We start from the raw sequence: 24464 nt of genomic DNA, 5'->3' as shown, positions 1-24464 counted from the left end.
CTTTTTCTTCCTTTTCATATCTTGGTTAAAAAAAAAATCAAATGATGGCTAATTTTTAAGCAAGCTGCTGATTAAAATTATTCACATGAGTTTTAATCTGAGTTCAAAAGGAAAGACAAGGGTCCTTTCCAACTGTGTGACTAATTACACCCCTCACCCCTTCTTAATTATTATTATTTTTTAGGTAAAATTAGTTTGTCTTAATGGAACACATCCCATCTGATAATGGTCAGAAACATTCCAGTGACATTGCAAGGGGTAAGTGGAAATTAGCCTGGGATGCTATGACTCGTCTACAAAGTGAGCATTGACTAACGTATGATTCAGTTTGCAGGGTAGTATTTGGAAAAAAGATAGGAGCCTGGAGACCTGGGTTCTAGTCCTCAACCTGCTACTAATTTAGCTATGTGACCAACTTCTCTTTGCCTTGGTTTTCTCAGCTGTAAAGTAAGGGAATTAGACTAGATCTCTAAAATCTCTTCCAGTTCTAAAATGAAATGATTCTAAAATTCATAAAGGGTCATCCTAATAGTCTGATTTTAACTATATATCATTACTAATTTTTAAATTGCAGGTGCTGTTGTGGAATTTAAGGGATGAATCATTTGGAGTTCATATGGTTTTATAAAGGTAGTTTCGGTCTGGAAACCCTGTGCCTTCCACCCTTGTCAGGATGATGGGGTGGCTTATACTGTCCTGTGATTTCTCTGAGTAGAGAACTCCTGCCTGATGAAATTCTCTCTACCAATTTTGCAGGTCATCACTTTCTCTGAAACTTACAATCTTGTTGCCTAGAGCACTGGGAGCTTAACTGAATTGCCCAGAGTCACAGTCAGCAGTGTCAGAGGCAGGACACGAATCCATCTCTTCCTGGCTTCTGGGCTGGCTTTCCATCCCCTATACCACACTCCCTTTCTATAGCTTTAAAAGAAATAATACTTTTGACTCTAAAGGCAGTTAATTATAATTTCTTGGAACAGTCCTTGCATATCTTGGTAGAATATTGTTAGGAAAGGTGATATTGCTTACATTTATGTCTGACTCTTCATGACCTCGTGCGGTTTTCTTAGCAAAGAGACTGGAGTAGTTTACCATTTCCTTCTGTAGCTCATTTTACAGATGAGGAACTGAGGCAAACAAGATTATGTGATTTGTCCAGAGTCATACAGCTAGTAAATGTCTGAGGTCAAATTTGGCTCCAGGCCGGCACTCTAACTACTCTTAAGTTAGCAAAGTATTTAAAATATGCTCTGTCCATCTCAAAAAGCTTATTTTATTTCATTTTACAAGTATTTTTAATCTGAATTAAGATGGATAAGTGGTGATTGTGGGATATATTCATCTCTTCAAGAACTAGAAATGTGGGGCCCTAAGTCAAATAAAGATTGAATTTGAACCCTTCACATTTTGGTATTTTTCACTTAATTTTTCCCCTTTTGTGACCTTCTATATCTTATTGTTTTCAGAGAAATAATCTTCCTAGAAACAGTATTGCTTTACATGTTAGGCTTCTCATTCAGGTGCCTTGTCAGTTTTACAAATGTTTCCCAAAGCTTCTCTACCTGAATTCTCCTATTTTCACCTCAGGGGCTAAGATGTTCCCCTGTAGAGTTTGCCCAGAAAGGGAATGGGAGGGGGAGTGCAATTAATCATTCATCTGCTAGGTGTCAGCAAAGGTTCTCTTTAAAATAAATAAATAAAATAGTCAGCCTGTGGTAATTCAGGTTTATTCAGTCTCTTCACTGTGGAAATGCTATGGGAAGGGAAGAAACTTCTTGCAATTAGGGTATTGGTAGGGAAAGAAAAATATAAGTTTAGCTCATGCCACTTTTATTTATAAAACACACCTCTCTATCTCTAGTCATGGCCAGAAATATTTAGAAGTTCCTTTATGTGAGCAGTTAGATTTGTCCTAGGTATTGTTAGTTGGTTCAATGTATTTGTTAACAAAAGTTCCACAGTAACCAACCTTGCTTCATAGCATTGCTATTTTTAAAATACAGCTTTATATCAACTAAAGTGAAGAAAGCAGATCCAAAAGACTAATACAGATGTTCACTAAAACTACATAAATGGAGCTGCTCACATGTGGCAACAGAGCTCAGGTTAAAGCCAATGTCTGATTTAAGTTAAAGCACGCAACCTTCCAAAATAGGAATTTGCAATTACTATAATGCACTTCTGCCTAGACCTTAGACTATACCTTGTAAACTCCCAAGTTGTAAGGAAGTATACTTTGTGGTTTGAGTGTTTGCTTATGCTTATTAGCTATGTTAAAACATCGATTTAAATTATATGTTTATTTAGGTTTTTCTGACCTTTAATGGTTACCTGGTCTCAGATGTCATATCAAATGAAGTAATGAGATAAATAGATGAGATAAGAGGCAGCCAAGTGGCATAGTGGAGATGCCTGGACCTGGAGTTTTGGGTAAGCCCTTTAAGGTCTCTCTGCCTCAATTTACTCATCAATAAAATGGGATAATAGCACCTGTCTCTCATACCTCATGTAACATATCACTGTTATAAGGATCAGATGAGATAATACATTTAAATACTTTTCAAATCCTAAAGAATTACAGTCATCACTTGACATTCACGGGTTTCACAGTCCTGATTTTGGTTATTTGTGGGTTGGCCATCAATAATTAAATGGGAAATTTTAGAGTTTTGTAGCATATTTCAGAAAATTACAGATGACAGCACATATGTTAAGAAAACTAAAAAAAAAATTTAGTAAGTCATAAATGCTTAAATACTGTATGTTATTAATCTGTTTTATCATTTACTACAATTAGTATACATATATATATTTATTACAAACAGTTAATTTTGTTAAAAGTTTCAGTGTGCTAAAGAACTAAGGGCCATGCACTCTTTTTGGGAACACCTCTTCTTTGTCTTTCTACGGACCAGAGTCAGTCAAGTGATTTTCTCCCATAGTTATCCTGGTATCTTGAGGTTTTCACAGGAGAAGGAAATAGATGAAGCAGTTGCTGCAGCTATACCAATGGTGGGAAAGACTCTGCATAGTGTGTGATACCTAATCTATCTCCCAGAGAAACCACAACGTTTTTATGGGTACAGTGTGTTGTTTTGCTTGTTTTGTGTGTTAAATAAATATGATCAGAATTATTAAAAAATAAAGGTTTGGGGTAGGCCTAGAGTTATTCAGGATTTTTAAAATTCATGGGGGTCCTGGCCCCTAAACCCCAACAAATGTCAAGGGATGACTATATATAATTGTTCTCTAATATCATTATTATTATTAAAGGGTCTCTCACCTTGTTTTGGGTTACTTGTTCATTTGGAAACCTAAAATGGTACCAACCCTTAAGGAAGGATAACAGATGTGAATTCCTTTGAGTTCCTGCCTAGCATTTTGGGATAACAGTGTTAATGTTCCTACCATTTTTTTCCTATAGGAATAGTATATATAATAGACACCACTGATGAAGCATGAGAATGGTTTTTAGGGGATTGATTATTTGAGATTATAGTGTTTTGACTTTTTTTCAAAAATTTAAAATTGTGGGATTTCTTATCATAGCTGTTGATGTTAGCTAATAGTTTGCTGAAATTCTTTCTGTCTAGAAATTTTAAGCTCTTGATTTTTTTAAAGATGATTCACCCTCGTGATTTATTTGAACACATAATTATATACAGAGCATCATGAAGGAGTTTGGGGAGTTGCTGAGCATAGTTACTAAAAACCAAACCTGTTGCTTTATGTATGTGAGGATTTAAAGTTGTCATTTCTAATTAGGTGTCACTTTATTTTTCTTTATTCCATAGCTTCTGAGTTCCCTAGAGATGTTTGGTAGGTATCTGTGATGGAACCTGTACAGTACATTACACAGACTTAGTGTTAAGAGCAAATGTTGACTAGGCCACATTCTCACTTAGCATATTATTTTTATGAAGAATATTAGCTATTTGCTAATGTAAAATGTGATTTCATATGTATATCACCCTATAAAAAAACAGACTTAAATTCTAATGGAGATAAATGGGTCACCCAATATGATCACTTATATGTAACTGTATATATAACAATAATACTGGCATATCTGATTAAAATTTGTGCTGACCCAAGGAACCCACTATCAATAGTGGGTCATCAGGTTTTAACTGTTTTTCTAGTAATGGAGATAGATTTATATTAATTCATCCATAATTTCAGCCGTATTCTACTTTTGAAGCAATAGCATAATACTGGCCTGATTAACATCAGATTGTAACCATTTAAGGGAGTTTTCTCATAGATTAGTGTAATGATTAGATGATATTCCCTACAAATAAAATTCAAACTCTGAAATAACTAAGACTTGATTTTTGAAGATAATAATAATGAAATCTAGAGTTAAATCTACTTCTTTTAACATTGCTAATTTGCATACTTTGTACTTATTCCATTTGCAAATATTTAGTATACTTCAGGCCACTATATGTTACCTTATTACTCAATCCCCTAGAAACAAAATAGGTGATTTTTCACGGTTATTTGGATTATTCATTTTATTTAAATTAATCTTGTTTTTCCCTTATTAAATAAAATATCCAATTTTCTACTTCTTCATTGGTACTAGTAAAGAAGTAGTGGTTTCATATATACTGTGTTTCTGATTCTGCAATTAATGAAATCTCAAAACGAAAATTAAAGTATTGAACAAATGCTTCTTAAAATACCCTTTCACAGTGCCCTCTCCCTCTAATAGCTTCTGGAATCCAGAGAGGTAGAAAAAAATGGAAAACCATGATATTTATGAATTTATTTCTCATAATAGTTATCTGACAGAAATTATCTTATCATTTAACTCCTAAGTATTAAAAGTTTTGCTGTGCATTGTTATCTGAGCTTCATAGAATACTAATGTTATCATCCCTTGGGGATTTAGTCACAATGAAAACAATTTCTGATCTCAACCAGGCATATAAATCTGATATCATAGATTTGTAGAAATTAGGAATGGATGATTCATTAGATCATCTATTGCCTCTTAAAGGGGCCAAAGTATGATTGCTCCCTTCTCTTTGATGCCTTCTGTTCAGTCCACTTTATGTGATGGGTCAGATCTGGGAATTCCTCTGTTTCCCTTGGGAAACTGCTTCAGTCTAAAAAAATCTCACTGTTAAGGAATTTTTCTTAATCTTGTTCATTGTTTCCCCATTGCTTAAACTGTCTTGCAAGGTATCAGCAAGTAAGTCCTAAAGTACCTTCTAAAAATAAAGACTTCAAGATTCATGCTGCCTTTCGGAAAATCTTTTTTTTCTCCAGTATTGTACTGTTCAGCCTGGTAATGGAGCTTAGTAAAGATGCCTTCTCATCAAACTTAGATCCTGAGAAAGAGTATGTTTTAGCATATGTTAGACTTTGGAGAGGCCCTGTGATCAGATGCTTGGCCCAGTACAGGGCTCCTTGCCCAAAGAGGATGTGGAAGAGATTCAGGGGAGAGTAAAACAGATGATTAAAGGGTTGGAAAATCAATCTGATGCAGAATGGTCTTGGGATTGTTTTCCCTGTTGAGTAGAAAACTGAGGGGGGTACTTACTGTCTTCATGTCTATGAAGGGCTTTTATACAGAGAATGGCCACCAGCTGTTTTTAGTCTCTACTATGAATTTAACTATAGCATCAGGGATTTTGGTAAATTACAAGGACAAAATCTATGACAGTGAGTGTTGTTAAGCATTGCTAATAGAAGTTATGGGACTGCTATCATGAAGCCTTTAAAATGGAAAGATTCTCATCAGTGAGAAGTAATGTTCAAGTCTTACTGCCTACAGGCAGGGAGGTGGATTAGATGACCTCTCAAGGTCCCTTCTAGCCCTAAGGTTTTATTATTAATGCATATTTATTGAGCACCCAATTGTATGAGTTTCTTTTCAGAGGATAGAATTATTGCCAGTCCCTGTCCAGTGCTATCATAGTCAAAATTAGACAGACCTACAACACCTTGGTTGCCAAATCAAGTCAAAGTTTAGTTGGCACATTTCTGACTATCATAGTATGTGTATTCTGTTCAAGAACATTAAAGAACAACCCAAGGGTATATTGGAAAGTTCTTTGGATTAAAATACTACCAGGATCTTTTTCTGTTGAATTCCTCTATTTTCTTATATAAAAATCAGATGATTGCTGCAATTTAAGTAAAGTGCTGATTTAGGATTTTTGCCTCCATAACTTTGAGTGTGACATAAAATGAAAAAGAAAAAAGGACAAAAAGTAGGAACTGTTTAGAACAAATGCCCTATAATTTGGTGAGGCTTAGTTTCAAGAAATTATGAATGTAATTTTTGGATTTTTGGAATGTAATTTAAGATTTTCCAGTTTTTCTCCTGTTAGATTTGTTAACATTTGAAGAAACAAATTGAATCTGATTTCAGAATCACAGGATAGTAGTGCTTGATGGTACCTTAGAATTCATCTGCTTTCCTGATTGGTGAGTCCTTTGCCAGGACTGACATTTCCTGAGAGGCCTGAGCCATGTTGATTTCACTCCAGGTCAACTCATCTTCTGGACTTCACCTCATCAGTAGCAACCTTGGCCTTGCCAGGCTACCTTCCTCCCTGCTTCCACCCATCCTTTTTTTTTTTCCAGTTTCCCCTTTCATTTTGTCTTTCCCCATTCTAATGTAAGCTTTTTGGGGGTAAGAGCCATCTTGGTTTCTTGTTTTGTGTATCCCTAGTGCTTAGTATAGTGCCTGGCACATAATAAGTGCAATAAATGCTCTATATATAATCTATTACATATGTATGTGTATACATATACACGTGTGTATATTTAAATGCTCTACCTATCAGCCCACTACGAAAAATTTAAAACACGAAGTAGTTAAGTGACTTGTCTAAAGTCACACAAGTTAGTTATTGGCATAACAGTACCAGAACTTAGGTATCTTGTCTTCTGCTCCAATGTTCTTTACATTGCCTCTATAACTTTGTCTCTCTTCTTTGACTTTTGAGAATGCTTGAGTGTGATAAAGGTGTGAGATACAAAAAATAAAGTAGTGTATAAGTCAAAAATATATTATAAGCATGCCTTCTGGGTTGCCTAAAACAAATTTGATAATTACCATTGCTATATATCATAATTGCCATGATCTTCATCTCTAAATTGAAAGAGTTGGGTGACATGATCATTGACTACAAAATCACATCAGGATATATGAATAGTTTCTCTGTGTGTATAAATATGTAATTAAGTATATAATCAACAAATATTTATTGAATGACTAAAATTTTTATGTTCTTGTGATATGAATATACATTGTTGTCTCCCCAAAGAGGATGATGAACTATGTTGATTTAAGAACATAGCTCAGAAATCCTGTAGTCTTGACTAATTTGAGAAATCAAACACACATTCATTATGCACCTGCTGTGTGCCAGGCACTGGAGATAAAAAAGGCAAAAAATTAAGTAATCCCTATTTTCTTTTTTTTATTAATTTATTTTGATTTATCAACAATCACTTACATAAACTTTTGAGTTTCAAATTTTTCTCCTCCTCCCCTCCTTCCTCCCCAAGACAGTGCACAATCTGATATAGGCTATACATATACATTCCTATTAAACATGTTTTCAAATTAGTCATGTTGTAAGGAAGCATTAGAACTAATAGGAGGAACCACAAGAAAGAGAAAACAAAAGAAAAAAATAGCAAATAGTATGCTTCAACCTGCATTCAAACTCCATAGTTCTTTCTTTGGATGTGGATAGCATTTTCCATCATGAGATCTTTGGAGATGTCTTAAATCCTTGCATTGCTGAGAAAGACTAAGTCTATCAACATTAGTCATCACACAACTTGGCTGTTAACCGTGTACGACATTCTCCTAGTTCTGCTCAGTTCACTCAGCATCAGTCCATACAAGTCTTTCCAGGTTTTTCTCAAGTCCACCTGCTCATTATTTCTTATAGCACAATAGTATTCCATTACATTCATATACCACAACTTGTTCAGCCATTCCCCAGTTGATGGGCATCCTCTCGATTTCCAACTCTTTGCCACCACAAAAAGAGGTGCTATAAATATTTTTGTACATGTGGGTCCTTTTCCCATTTGTATGATCTCTTTGGGATATATCCCTAGAAATGCTATTACTGGGTCAAAAGGTAATCACATTTTTATAACCCTTTGGGCATAGTTCCAAATTGCTGTCCAAAATGGTTCGATCATTTCAAACTCCACCAACAATGCATCAGTGTTCCAATTTTCCCACATCTTCTGCAACATTTATCATTTTCCTGTTTTATTATGTTGGCCAATCTGATAGGTGTGATGTGGTACCTCAGAGTTGTTTTGATTTGCATTTCTCTAATCAATAGTGATTTAGAGCATTTTTCAATATGAATATAGATAGCTTTAATTTCTTCATCTGAAAACTGCCAGTTCATATTCTTTGACCATTTATCAATTGGTGAATGACTGGTATTCTTATAAATTTGACTTAATTCTCTATATATTTTAGAAATGAGGCCCTTATCAGAGACACTGGTTGTAAAAATTCTTTCCCAATTTCTGTTTTCCTTCTAATCTTGGTTGCATTGGCTTTGTCTGTGCAAAAACTTTTCAATTTAATGTAATCACAATTATCCATTTTGCATTTTGTGATGTTCTCTATCTCCTGTTTGGTCATGAATTTTTCTGTTCTCCATAAATCTGATAGGTAAACTATTCCTTGCTTTCCCAGTTTGCTTATATTATCTAAATCTAAATAAATTTGCTTATATATATCTAAATCATGTACCCGTTTTGCCTTTATTTTGCTATATGGTATGAGATTTTGGTCTATGCCTAGTTTCTGCCATACTCTTTTCCAGTTTTCCCAGCAGTTTTTGTCAAAAAGTGAGTTCTTATTCCAGAAGCTGGGGTCTTTGGGTTTATCAAATAGTAAATTACTATAGTCATTGACTACTGTGTCTTGCATACCTAACCTATTCCACTGATCCACCACTGTATTTCTTAGCCAGTACCAAGTAGTTTTGATGATTGCTGCCTTATAATACCATTTAAGATATGGAACGTAGGAGTAATCTCTATTTTCCAGGAGCTTACAATCTTTTGAAAGAAACAACATGTACAAATACGTAGATATTTGCAGAATAGGTATATGTACAAATGGAAGACAGGGATGGTATCTGTGATGTCATTGATAGAGGGATTTCTTGTATGAGAGAGCTGACTCATGTAAGTTGGCATCTTCTCTACATCTTGTAGAATTAGAGTTATCTAGAGAAGTGAGAGGTTAGATGACTTGCCTACAGTCACGCAGCCAAAATGTGCATGATAAGAGGTGGGACTTTTTCTTAGTCTTCTTAGTTCTAAGGAGATAGTGGATTTGGGATTCAAACCTAAGGTTTTTGTTTTGTGTTTTTTTTCTTCAAATCCAATACTCTTTCTACTACATCATAATCATCCTTCTAAAATTTCTCTATGACTTTGTCATAAATACTATGCAAACTATTTAATTCAAATTATGCAACTATGCTGCTATTTAATTTATGTTATACAACTATGCTGTAGATAACTCATACCCAAAACTTAAATATTTGCATTTGAATTACTGATTCTGTTCCTAATTAGTAAAATTACTTGGGCTCTATTGAGGTTTTTGTCCTTCATACCTAATTATTTTCCTTTTTATCCTTTAGTGAAGCAATAATGCTGAATTTGCACATCCAGTTACTTCTTGGACATTTGTTTGTGCTTTCAGAAATACAGGATCTTATTTTAGTAAAGGAATAATAACTATATAGCTTTCAGAATGTAAATTTGTCTTAGGTGGCTTTGAAGGGAATGAAATTACATTCATGCCAAAATAGTATGAAAACAAATTTAAAATATTTTAGACAATGACAGGCTAAGTGATTCCCCACCTTTCCTAAGTGTAATTACCTTACTCCATTTGAATTTCCAAACATAGAAGAAAAAAAAATCACCTTTTAAATACTGACATCTAGTACTGTCACCAAATGAAAACAGATCAATTCTTTTAAAAGATTTTCCCAAAGGGGATATGATGTAGAATGAAATTAGTAGCATTGCAGTGTCCTCATTGCAGTAAAATCTAATTGTTTTTAAAGATGGATCTTCTGCATGGAAGCACAAGATCTCAAATGAGCTCTTGTCCACATCCTGGGGCTTCTATGCCATAGAAGCAGAAATTGTGGACAGTAGTTTGACTTCTGTTCCCCAAAGGGACATCAGCATCAGTCTTTCCAGGACATTGAACCTTCAAAGGGTTGGTGGCTTATGAATCACTCTTCAAGTTAGGAATGTAGCTAACAATGACCTGCTTTGGCCAGTTGTACAATTTTGAAGTGGAACTTTAATAAGGCCTCGCTGTTATTATGTCCTGCTAATAGCCATTGTCAATTTTTAAGTCATTTTAGTTGTATTTTGCATCTTCTTTGTATGTTTATTTGTAGTAAGCATTCCATTTGCCTTCTTTAGATTATCCCATAAACATAGTGGCTATGTAGAACTACTTCAGAGAGTTATTTTCCCCTACTTTTTGGTGGAGTGTTCATATGCAGAATCTGTGATCTACAGTAATTCTTATTCATTTGGAATGTAGTAATTTGTTCCTGTCAGTGCAGGCACTGTTTTGTTGTTTTAAATTGCTGAGTTTTGTTTTTGTTGGCATGCTCCCCAATACAAATTGAGTGGCTGACAAAAATCTATTTGTATGACAGTTCAATCTAGATAGGTGCTCTCTGTTGCCTAACGGTACAATTTTGGGTCCCCAAGATCAAAGCTGACTGAATGCCAGGACTGGAGCAGAGCTTGTTCGTGCAGATAACAGAGGTAATCCATATTCCTCAGGTCCACAAATCAAACAAAGGAGAAATATGTATGCACACCACCTTGTTTGAGATGATTGTCTAGTAGCTTCTTTCTTATAACAAATGGGAATATCTAACCTATGAGAACAATAAGATTGCTGATATGACAGATGCTTCTATTTGAAATTAAAAGAAAATACCATATTGACTCATAAAGACAAACAGCAGTTTGTTGCTTAAAAATTTTCTCAGAGTATATTGGCTTTTGTTAAGGAAATTCTCCTTCCATTCTAATTTACAGCTATTCTGAAAAAGGTTGTAGCTTGAGCCAATGCCTTTTCTATGGCTTTTGGAGTAGCCTGGGATGGAGTTGAGGGTGGGGGGGGGGGGGGGGGTAGCAGATCACTTTTTTTCTCTAAGATGAAGAGTCAGGATTTTGCCCCTGCAAACTCCTCTGTATATCTCTCAAGGTATTGATGAAACTTTTCCGTGCAAGTTATCTCATAAATATAATTTGTGTATAATAACCTGGTTGAAATGCACGATAGAAGAAGGTTATAAGGAAAGAAATTGAGAATACTCATTATTGCAATTTCTAGGAAATATGAGGGCTTTAGTTTAGCTTTTCCATGGCATAAGGTTTTAATGTCTCTGTTTTTATCATCTACAAATAGTAGCCTATTCTTTCATTCATTTATGAATGTAGAACTAAATCTTGAACATTTTAAAAGCTAATTGGCAGAAGTATATATCAATTCAAAATGATACAAAAACGTAGATGACATCTATAATAACATAACAAAACATATCTAACTTCATCTTTTTAAAGTACAATGGAAGCGATCAAGTGCCAAAGATATGGGGTTGAAGAGGTATCAGAATGAGGTCAAATTTTGGGGAAAGATTCTTTTTAGGTTTTTAGTTGTATTTTGAAAGGGGTCAAAGGAACAGATTAAGTATGAATACAGGAGATTGGTTCATGCTAATTATGAAATTCTGGTTTTAAAATGTTGAATTATAGGTTATATCTTATCAGAAAAAAGTTTTAGTTTTGTGTAATAGTGAGCTAAAGTAACAATGTTTGACAATAGAAACAAAGAAGATAGACTTTAAACACTAAAGTTTTTAAATTTTCATTTCTTTTCTTTAACATGTTTTATTCACTATATGATAATAATTCTTCTCACTAGTTCTAAGGTTATAATTCTATTTAAGGATTATTCTGTGGTTTTAGATATTGGAAAAATAGCCTAAGATTGTTTCAAAAAGAGAACTCTAATAGAAAGATTAAATTATTCTACTTAAGAAAAATCAGGATAAAAGATTGTGAATTATTTATAAATTAATTTTACCTCTCTGGACATAAAAGGATAATATACAATCTGGTTTTTTTTAACTATAACATACTATGAATATTATTTTATGATAATGTGCTATTTCATAATAAAAAACTATTTTTTTATTCTGTAGGTCTAAAATGACTCTAATTGCAATGTAGAAATGATTTTGCTACCTACTATAACCAATCTGTTCCTCACTGAAACATACTTAATTTTGTCTTGATTCCAAATAATGCACAGATATCTTAAAAATGGTACAATTCATTTTGGATGAAAAAAGTTATTGTTTTGTTGAAGTATTTTGGAATGAAATGGTAAAAATATTTCTTCAAAATTTTGTGTTTAATTTAAAACCATAGTAGATGTGACTGTATCATTGTAAGCACTAATACAGACCCCCATATTATATAAAATTATGTAATATATGCATTTTTTCCAACACTTGCTTTACTTAAGCTCCACTGATTCTTTTATAATGGCAAAATTTAGGATCATGCATCTTGGAGTAGGAAGGGTCTCAAGATTCCATCATATCCAATCTTTAGTTGAAACATGACTTTCTTCTATAATATCCACTTTCTTGGCTTTGATCAAGATTTCTACAAACTCTATTAAATTAGTATTGATAAAGTCAAATCACAATATCCAAATGGAAAAACTTGTTGGATTTCATCAAATATCAAGGCAAGATACCTGTATAATATATTTCCAAGCACTAGGTCAACAGGATTTAATTTGGTCAGCTGAAAGTTAAGAACCATCTTTGAAGAACATTATTCCTAGAAATCATGTATGGCACAACTAATTTGAATTCACTTTATTATGTTATATAGACTGTTGTCAGGCATATTTAGATATAATCTTCAAATATCAAATGTATTTTCCCAAATTCACCAACATGTGGTATGTACAGTTTCAAGGGAATAAGCTTGAGCTTTAACTCTAAGCCATCCCTTGAGCAAAAGTAAGCCATATTTAGAGGGATAATTGCTTAAGAGAAACAGTAAATTAGTTTGTTATATTGCAGTTTTATGACTTTTGACTAAATCATTAAAAGACATATGACATGTGACAGTAGTATGTCTACAATATACCATATTGCATGGAATTTGGTGTAATCTAGGTTTAAGATTTGAATACTCCAACCACATTTTTAAAGCCTTGTTTCATCAATAATATGGCTTTACTGAATATACTTCAAGAACAGTTTTTATACTCTTTTCAGGATATTTTCTAGTATATTAGATCTTATAGATTCTATGCTACATATACCCTGATGCTGCTTAGTAATAGGTACAATCACCCTTTCAGGTGACTAGGTAGCTAGATTGTTTTAGATAGTCTGAAAAGGTTAATTTCCAGAAGTAACTAGTTAGACCCACAGGTTTGGTTATGACTTACCCTGTATGATTAGGCCTTTTAAGAAATAAAAACTCTGACCCCCAACAAGCATTTATGACATTTATATAAGTAAATATTGCTTTTTAGATTTAATTCACCAGCAATATAATCATTTTGATGATCACCTTTCTTATGTGAAGTTAACATTGTAGAATTTATTAAATGCATTATAGAGTGAACCATGTCACAAAAGCATGAAGTACTATGGATGTAGGAAAGGAATGATAAAATGTCACCTGGGCCTTAGTGTGATCTAGTTGCTGTCCTTGTTGTACCTCATTATCATTTCTACCTCCTTACCTTAGCTCTCTGTCCCTGGGCAAGTTCACTTCATCTGTCTTGACCTCAGCCTTCTGGTCTCTAAAATGAAGGTGTTGGACTAGACTTTGTCTCTAATAGTCTTTGATCTTCCAATAGGAATGATTCAAGGAGGCCAGGAGACTCTTAGAGTAATGCTTCTCTAAGTCTTAGAATCAAGATTGTGACCAGATTAGAGAATGTTATTTAGGAATCAAATAGGCGCTTAATAAATGCTTGTTGATTGAATTGAATTGAAGGAATACCTTTCATTGTAACCTCCAGCCGTGCAAATAAAGCCTTTTATTTCTACTAATAGGTTATATGAATTACTCTATAATTATATTAATTTACATTTCATTCATGCTGTCCCCTTTGGTTATGAATAAAACATCTCCTGAGTTGCATATACACATATGTAGGAAATTTTTGCTTTCCAGAGTATAGTATATTCAGTATTAAAAACTTTTAGATATTTTTACTAAAGTACAATCAAAAAATTGTTGATTATTTTATAATTAAGAAACACTTGACAGGCTAATTCATTTCCATTGTGTACTATATTAACTAAAATGTTAGAAACTGTATGGTTTCCTCATTGACAAACACAGTAATTTGCTGGCAAGCTAACTTGAGTTCAGCTATAGTCTCACTTTCTACTTAAAATAGAATCAACTGTATATCTCAGTCAGAAGCACAATAGTATTCATTTGTTATGTTGCTTGAAATATGAACATGCAATTTCACATTTAAACTTAGAAGCACTAAGGGGGAATGAAGGCACTCAGTGTCATGATTTCCTGACTGTCCCATTTTGCAGATCATGAAATGAAGTAGCAGCCAGACAGTCTAGGTTCTCAAAATAATTAAAATTCAGTCCTATCTCTATGAAATATTTTTTATAATTATTAGTCCATATGTATTGCATTTATGTATATATGTATCTATTACCAAATGTAAAATAACTATCTATAAAATATGCAATTTCTATTTAGTAAAAAGGAATAAAGATGTATATGTATTTATGTATCTGTATGTTGATAATTACAAAACATAAATGTGCCATTAAAAAGTTAGAAACCCATATAATAATAATAATATGTTAGACTGCAATAAAAAGGAATGTATAGAAAAAGGAAAAAATCCTAAACTTGGCTTCTTTTTCCCCCCTCCTTTTCCCCAAATGAATTCAGGTCTGTGGCCTTTCAAATCAGAGATCTCCTTCTGTTAATGCATGCCAAGATACAATGAGTTACAATTTTCTTACAGGTGACCTGTTTTCCCTACTATACTAGAAGGTAGGCTAGCAGGGTGTGTTAATATTAGCCATCTAGGTGACATGAACATGGTCCATTGGCCATGCATAGAACTTGGTTGTTGTTTTTCTTTATTAAGCTGTAGTGTTCACCAACATGTGGTATGTATAGTTTCAAGGGAATGAGCTTGACCTTTAACTCTAAGCTCTCCCTTGAGCAAAAGTAAGCCATATTTAGAGGGATGATTGCTTAGGAGAAACAGATTGGCACTTACTCAACAGGATGACTTCCCTCCACTAATTTTGTATTATCATTAAAAGTTTGATTTGGTTGTGCTATTGTTGTACACGACCAGAGTTTCTAGTATTATGGCACAAAGGCTATACAAAACCTTTTGGTATACTATATGGCAATAGTTATTTCTATATTTGAAGACTCACACTTGATTAGAATGGTATAGACATTGACTTTAACCAAATGACCATATTGGAAATTTCTAAGTATTTCATTGTAGATTGGTTTAATTATCTAATGCTTATTATACAAGCAGAACAAGAATTCATAAATATTTGGTCTGTGATTTAATTTTCCTGGTCTTTTTTTTCCGCATTTGCTTTTTTAGAATATATTGCTGCTTTTGATATTTGTGATAGATATATACACTCATATGCATGTAGATATATACAACATATATTTTAATCTGTTTTTTATATATATGTATATATGTATATATATACATATATAGATAAACATACATACACATACATATGCATACACATAATTATTTCCTGATGTGTTTAGGTTAGAAAGAATTAAAAGTTAATATACAAGGAGTTACAAAATATCTATAAAATGAAATTGGTTGACATCTTCTCTCTTTTTTCTTTTTATGATGCTGGAGTTGGGATATGTGAGATCCAAATTCAAATTATATCATCTTAATACATTATTTGTCATCTTGGATAGGATAAATTGAAGATAAATATTTATGTGTTAACAACAAAATGCCGTTTGCTCAGTAATTTGCTGTCTTTCTTTACTTCACGTATATGTTAATATACTTTAACCTTAAATTTGTTTGACTAGAAAATCATTCAATGTCTGTTGTGTTACAACAAGAATAAAAATTAATTAAAAAAACCCATCATATTACTTGGTATCAACATGTAAAAGTTACATTTCATGCCTTAATAATCCTCTTAAGATCCTGTAGGTGGAGGAGAAGGGTGTTGAGGCTAGGAGAATAGGGAGAAATGGGTGCTGGTGCACTAAAGTCAGAATTTAATCTGGAATTAAATGTATTTGAGAAAATGACATCTCAGCAGCCTGATAGTATTTTGGTAAAACTGGGTAGAAAATGTGGTAGAAAATGAATGACAAATATGTGAATAAGTTAGTGACATATATTATTGTAGATGTACAGGACTTGACAGAGGTATCCAAAAGTATTAATTATAATACATAGAGCAAAATTTATTGCATATAAATGCATAACAATCCTTGCACATTGTTAAATATATGTAGGTTCAAAGACATGGCAAAAATCAATTAGAATAGTATAGCTTGATTGCCTCATTTCTTTTAGACATGGAAAAATTCATAAGCCTTCTTTTTTTTTCCTGTATGCCAGTTTGATTAGTACCTGAGAAAACTTCTTTGGTTATAAAAATCATGCAGTATTTTATATCCACTATTTGTATGACAAATAACAAAGATCATAATAAAAGACATCATTAATGTTTGTGAATGCGGCAAAATATTAATGAATAATTAAAGTAGAGAACAAGGAAAATTAGACCAAATAGGATGAGAGTGGAGTTGAAATTCTGTGACCCAAATGTTTGGAAATAGATTGGGCACCTTTTTCTACAGTTATAGCTTATTTGTCTTACCATATAAAGCTAGTTGTATGCTACAAAGATGGTTTTTCCTCTCTTCCCTTCTGATGTAGCTGTATAGGTATTAATTTAGCAAAATATCCTGTCTGCCAGGTGTGGGAAGTAGCTGATTTTATTGTAATACCAGATCATTACTTAATTCATATGCAACATAGCACAGCACATGGAAAGCATTATAAATCTATTTACAATGTGGCTGGTCTGATGATAACATTGTATTAAATTCCCAGGTGAGGCAATTTAAGCAATTGCTTTGCCATGTGCACTCCATGGAAATTAACTTCTCGTATGCTTTAGTCATAAACCAACTTCATTGTTATGCTTATATTAGTGGTAGATTGTCGAATTCTCAGTCTGGTTACATGTACCCTACTTCACATGTAGAATCATACAGGAGGTGGTACAGCAGATCACAGTTCTTAATTAGTTTAAGCTAAGTTAATTCATTTTGTTTCTAATTTAGCAGTGCCTGTCCATGAACATATTCAGTTCAGTTGGGAAATGTTAAGGCTCGGGTCAAGTAGACAGATTGTTTCAAGCCAAATTGCCAGACAGAACTGAGCAAGTGTATCTGTTTGAACTTGGCTTTAAGAAAATCAACCAATCAGTATGCAAAAATCTCGTTCATATACCAAGTGAGAACTGCCTTGAATCTGAAATTTCCCCTTGCAACCACAGGCTCATTTTTGTAGTCTCCAGAGAAACTTTGTGCCTCTAACTTCTTACAAAAGATAACCAGTACTTTTAATTGTCCTCTATCTTTCTAGGCCTGCATATAACCTAGAGATTTTCAGCGAGTGCCAATGTAGGTGTCCTGATGGAATGGATAACACAATTTCACACAAACACATAACTGAATGTGAGAAGAAGCTGTGGTATTTAACAAATCTTTGTGGAAAAATATTGTCAGTTGGAGCTTTTCAACCCATATGGCACAGTCCAGAATTTTCCCTGGATTACAAACTGCATAGAGCTTCTCTCTTCTCCAGAAGCTCACATATGAAGCGCCAGCAGACAGTGGTTACTGACAACTAAGACTAAAAATGTTGACAATTTCTTGATTTGCCTGGTTAGCTTATGTATAGAAGTCATTAACTATTTATAAAATGCATTATGAATTGGGTTCCTTCAAACTGGAGCTGAGTGTGTGACATTTCCAGCTCAAATTCTCATGCTTGCATTTGGCTAAAGTACAAATTTATATACAGTTGATAGAAAAGTAAAAATATTTTAGTTAGGATTATCTAATTATAGTAGATAATTCATTTTCAGTAATTTTGAATCATGAACATTAACATACTCTGTAGTATATGGCAAAGTTTTCTTAGTTTTTTTTTTAAATTAAAGAAAATCAAACCACTTGCTATGGGGATGGGGGGAAAGGAAGACTCCTAGTCAAGCAATGTATCATTCAAAAGTATTTGCTCTTTTGTATTCAATTAATTTTGCAATCCTGTAGTCTAAAATCTTGTCCTTTTTCTCCCCTAATCAAACAACTACAAAGGTTATGTTTTAATTTTAAAATTTTTGGAAATCATTATGAGGGGGAAATTGGAGGCACCCAAAGATAGTATTTATAAGTAATGATATAAGGGCATTTTTATTTCTAAAAAAATTCTTAAGCCTAAATATTTAACTTTTCTATGATCTGTGCTGCACTATTTCAATAAAGAGCTCTTTCTGATATTTGAAAGATCTGTGCTTTACAAGGTTAAAATCAAATTAAAAACAAAAAGTGGTATGAGAGGACCATTTGTAGGTTCTGCATCTTTAAAAAAAAATTATATTGTCCATAGTCATCAAAATCCTTTTTTTTTTGCCTTCCAAATTTCAAAAGAATGAGATTTTTTGATAAATGTATCCTAAATTTGAGGAAACATGATCCCAAACTAGATTACTAAGCTGCTGTTGAGCATAAGCACCTTAAGTGCTGGTCTTTAGGTGAAGAAATGGGTGGTAACCAAAACAAGATGGGATAGTTATTGCTATACACTTGTAATTTCCTCTCCTTTTTGAAGTATATCAAATAAAAATATGACAGTAATGTAATTGAACAATCTATGCCAATTTGTTGGCTTTTGGGTGAAAAAAGAGAAAAACAAAAACAATCTCCAGATGATGTTCTTGCATACTGTGGAATGTTTTAGTCCCCTATAGTGATGAAATGAATAATTAAAACGGCAGCTCTGATACCACAGCCTGTTTAAAGGTTCTCATTTCCTTTAATGCTGTAGAATACTTTTTGCTTAGCTAGTTTGAAACTGCTGTGGCTGAGATCTCCAAATGGGCAAAAGAAAGATTTGGCATGATTTAAATATTGTAGTAGGTCCCTGATGTGCTCTGTCCTTCTACATCAGCTTTAATTTCAACATGATTCAGTATTAAATCAATAGACATGGCTAGACAAGAAATATTTCAGTGAATGAGAACAAGAAAAACATGCTATTTGGTAATGGTAATCAGGTGCGATCTGAATGTACATTAAATGATTGAGTTTGCTTCCTCATTGACCCAAGGCTTAAATTCTCAGCCTCAGTTTCTCCTTTTATAAAGATCTAATCATGTTGTCTAAAACTTTTGTCATTTGCCAATGTGTAATATCTATTTTACTTGATTTATTGATTGATCATAGGTTAAAAATACGTCTTTAAAGGCACCACCACTTTCTACATTATGAAAAATCTGCAGAATCTATGTATCTTTTAAGTATATAGCCCTGATAGAGCACTGGATTTGAAGTCAAGAGACCTGTGTTTATTCCTAGTTCTATCCCTGACTTTCAGAACTTGGACAAGTTATTTAATCTCTGTAAGGCTACTGGTTTCCTCTTATGTAAAGTGAGGAGAATTGGAGTATATGTTCTCTCAGATCCCATCCAGCTCTAACATGCTATGATTCTTTCTTTAAAGTATCTTGATAATTCATTCTGCTGAAAAAGAGAAGTGTCATTGTTTAATTTCAGTCATAATTTAATTTCAGTTATCATTTTGTCTATTTTTGTTTGTTTCAATTTACCTATTAGTGTAACCCAGACTATAGCCAACCTATACTTAGTCATAACAAATACTGATTTTTTTCCAGTCTATACTTTAGCAGGTAGGGAATTAGGAGTTATTATTCCAAAGGGAAGGAAGTAACTATTGGAGAAGTCAGGTGACCTACTGTTTCCTAGTCCTTTCTTTACTTATGTCTTTGCTTAGTCATTTCAGAAGCAGAAACAGTAATGAGGTAACCATGCTAGAAATAATGATGTTGAAGATAATAATGAATAGGTCATTCCAGTTTAACCATTTGTCTTCATGATTTCCTAGCATTTTCAAAAGTGTTTTTATTCGAGAAAAATAGAACATGCTTATATAAAAGTACCCTTCATGGTCTGAAAAGTCAACTGAGTATAGTTACAAGTGTCTTGTCTTAACTTACTGAGATTATTAAATTTAACCTGTTTTGTGTTTTATGTGAACAACAACCTCATACATGAAAAACATCTTCCCTTAACCTGTTTTCTTTTTTATCCTTTCTTCTTAGACCATCACAAACCGAAGACTCATGCACAACTCAGTTTTAAACTATGCTGTAAAACATTGTTTTCAGATGGGAAGTGTTTGAAAATTCCCTCCTCTGTTTAATAACATCACAGTCCTGATTGATTTTACAACTTTCAGGGAATAGAATATGGTATTACAATAGTAGTCAGTCATAGAAAAGATATAAATCATATAGTCCATCTCCTTCTAGACTGCTAAAGACTTCCACATATGTTTGCGTTGATACAACCAGGACACTTCCCCCCGCCCCCATAACCAATGTTTACTTCAACTTAATGGCCTTATTTTAATGATTTATAATTGATAGTCTTTTAATTCCATTAATGATAGTGAAGTATATTACATTGTACTTTGGGCTTATTGTTGAATTGTTGGCAAGTTTTTTTCCCCAGATGATTTTCACTGAAACTCTCAAGTTCAAGAACTTTCAATAACTTTGACTTGCAGATTTTAGCAAATAGGTATCCATTAGGGGGCTCCCGAGGTTTAAGATGATCAGCCTTGATACCAATAATGCTTCGGCGCCTTTACTTCCTAACACTCCTCTCTGTCTTTTTGTTTTGTTTTGTTTTACAGAAAAGGTCACGGATCGCCTACAGTGACGAAGTACGGAATGAGCTCCTAGGGGATGATGGGAATTCCTCCGAGAACCAGGTAGAATGCTAATCAGGAAACCCCGGTGGGTGGCTGGAGGGTGAAGGAGGTCAGTGGCACACTGGGCTTCTCAAGCTGCTCCTTAACCGCATTAGCAACAACTCATGTGGAAGTGATACTGTTTAATGCAAAGCTGGAGTCTTAATCAACTTCAAAATGTTTCTTGGAGATCTTACATTTAACCCTTTACCTTGTGATCACTGTCTGCTATCTTTAAAAAAATCTTTTCTTCTCTTTTCTTTATTATTTAGTACTTAAAGAATAACTTGAAACACACTGTTTGCAGACAAAGACAAGGTCTTCACCTCAAACACAAGTAGAAGGAATAAAAAAGTACATAATACAGCTTTGATAATAAGGCATTATAATTAAATCAACACTTACAGGCCAAAGAAATGAGAGTAAGCTTTCAGCATTCAGCAGAAAAGACTAGCCTCCTTATTATTTGCCCCTTTAAAAAAAATACTAATAAATTTACCAAAATCCAGATTTTAAATGTAACACTATGAGAGAAACCAGGACATTGTCATAGAAATGTATATAGAAATCATTTTCATGATGCTCTGGAAATTTATTATGTCACTGTAAAGCATCAGCATAGTCCAAAAGATATCACAATTTCTTCTAATTGGGTCATATAGTTTGACTACCAGTTCCAATTGGGACCTAAATGTTGTCCTAAATGTACCAGTCTAATCAAATTCTTGCTTTCTACTTTCTGAATTAAAACTGTAGCCACTGTTAGACTAAGTAAATGCATTTAGTTGGTGTAGGTTAAATGCGTGACTTAAAAAAATTAAGGAACCTAAACGCAGAAGTTACCTGCAAAATATTTCTCAAGTAGTTCTACTATCTTTGACACTATAAAAGAAATAAACAGTACAGAAACTGAGCATATTTATTAACATTACTTTGGCAAATGTCATAAAGATCTTTACTTTGACCAAATTAAGATATACATGACTCCTCTTGAGTAAACTAAATTTGCATATTGCCTCAAAATAATTTATTCTATAAAAACTGCATATTTCTATTCCATTCTACTGGGTAGATGCATTAGAGAGTGCTACACACCTGCATGATGTTAGCATCTATTTATCTATTCCAATATTGATATTAGACGTCATTAAGTATAGAGACTTTGCATGTGTGAATAAGATTTTTTTTTTCAAAGGGAAGAATCACCAAGCTAGGTATATTTGCTTTGTATGTAGATTCTTCCTTCTCCATTCCCCTCAACTCTCTTAATATTTAGATGTTATCAGCATGGGTTCAGACATGTAAACATGTTAAGATATGACTTGGGATTTCAGGCCCTTGACTGAAATGTGAGAATACCTAAGGAAAAAAAAAAAGTGGTGAGTACATCAGACATAAAAGGGGACTTGTGATAAAGGAGGTTTACTCATAATAGATTAAATAATGTATAAGGATAAGAAGAGAATATTCTCTTTTTGTGTTATTAAAGAAGGTTTAGTTTGTTCATAAGTATTTAATTTATCATGATTTTATTTATATTTTTGCTATAACAAAAGCATTATCTTGCCTTTAAACCTCCCAAATGATTGAATGCATATTTCCCATGTCAACTCCTTTAAAAGCTATAGATCATCCTGTCATTTGAAACTACTGCTTAATGTAGAAGAAATAGAGTAGGGGGAGTTTCTGCCTGGTTCAGAATCCTTCTTTGTAAGAGATGTTGTAGTACTGTGACAGTGATCCCATTTTTAACATGTTCTCTTCTCTCCATGGACATTTTATGTGCCTCAAACATTTGCCTCATATGATTTTTTTTTAATGCCTAGAGAAAAATATTCCACAAAAATAGGGTGCATTCATATTTTCAGAATAGTTCAAATTATAATCCTGTCACTTTAAAGTGATTGTGCAGACTTTTTTCCTGGACTCAGATAAAGCAGGCTTATAAATTCTGAGAGTGCTTGGAAAACCTGAAGTTCACTTGTAAGGAACTGTCATTTCAATAAATACAGTGTGATAAATTATAGTCATAAGTACATGTCGCTGTTAGATTGTGACTTTTGTGAACTTTTCAGTATGAAATTGGAGTTAGGTGTGATAGACCCCTCTCCACTCAACTTTTGGGGGTATTTTGCTGTCAAAGCACACTTTTCCCCAGGTAATGGGGGAAATCATTGAACTTGGCATTTATGAAATAATTATTCCAGAGGGAGATAGTCATACTTCCCTTCCCATCTCATCCACAACCAGGTGTGACCACTTTCTTGTGTGTCATTCTGTAGTCAGACTCTAGATTAAAAAGGGGGGCTATTTTTTTTTTAAAGCAAAGGCTTTAACTTGGCAGTGAATATAAATTCTCATACATCAATGACTGAGAAAATAGATGCATATTAGAACTAACTATACATGTTTTCCTATCTACAATAAATTTACTTTCAGAGTCTATCAGAGATAATCTGATTTTTAGCATTTCCAACGCCTAGATTAAAGTAAGTTCTTTAATTTAGATAAATACTTAGAGGTGAGCAGGGTGAGATAGTTAACCTAACAGCATGCTATTGACTTAAGGTTTGCATCTTAACAATCAGATTTTCTAAAAAAAAAAAAATTCAGAGAAGAAAGTAATAGAATTGAGTATTAAAAATAGAAAATATGGTAAATAAAATAAGCTAGAGACCAACTGCTTATTTATTGTCTTTATAGTAATATGTTTTAGGGTGACTCCTTTGAGAATTTAGAAGACTGCAAATACAGTGGCCATTCCTTCTTACTCTTTCAGTACTTTACAATGAGATGACTTGGTACCTAAAACTTTTGTAATAATACATAAGGTTATAATCAGCTAATTAACTGTAAATATATTAATTTACTTTTAGGTATGTAAACATTACAGCTACTCCCCTTACTAAAGTATGCCAGAATTTCATAAATTAAGAATTTAAAAAAATTATATCTTTGGTGTACTTCATACTATTACACTACTTCATTTGACTCCATGCTGTTTTAATAAAGTAATTACTTTGCTTTGTACAAATTAATTCATTCCTGACTCAAATCCAGCAAGTACAATCAGATGGAGCTCATTTCTGATTTACCAAGGAGAAACAGAACTACCTACTCTGCATGTTAGAATTGCTTTTAGATTATCAGCTTTCCCAGGAATGTTGTCTTAAGCATTATTAGTCTATTATTTTCAAATCATACATGCCATCCTGACTGGCAATATTTATTAGTGCCTTACAAGAGTTGAGTTCTTGGATATACAGATACTGTACTTAGAACAGTATCTTCATTTTAATAT

General features: G+C 33.3%; 1 protein-coding gene across 5 annotated transcripts in view; it reads left to right on the top strand.

Moving 5' to 3' along the window:
* Nucleotides 1-24464, top strand: part of VTI1A (vesicle transport through interaction with t-SNAREs 1A) — a 407429-nt gene that overhangs the window by 52414 nt on the left and 330551 nt on the right. For all 5 annotated transcript variants that reach the window (XR_003568210.1, XM_027851405.1, XM_027851403.1 and 2 more), the window contains exon 4: nucleotides 21107-21184. Coding sequence is in view for 4 of the 5 variants with exons in the window: in XM_027851405.1 (XP_027707206.1) it covers nucleotides 21107-21184 (78 nt within the window). In the remaining variant the exon portion in view is untranslated. The remainder of the gene's footprint in view (nucleotides 1-21106; nucleotides 21185-24464) is intronic.

This window comes from Vombatus ursinus, unplaced genomic scaffold (assembly GCF_900497805.2).
Source record: "Vombatus ursinus unplaced genomic scaffold, bare-nosed wombat genome assembly UNPS02009205.1, whole genome shotgun sequence".
Taxonomy (NCBI): domain Eukaryota; kingdom Metazoa; phylum Chordata; class Mammalia; order Diprotodontia; family Vombatidae; genus Vombatus; species Vombatus ursinus.
The sequence above is the reverse complement of the archived record's forward strand: the minus strand, read 5'-3'. Positions and strand labels throughout refer to the sequence as shown.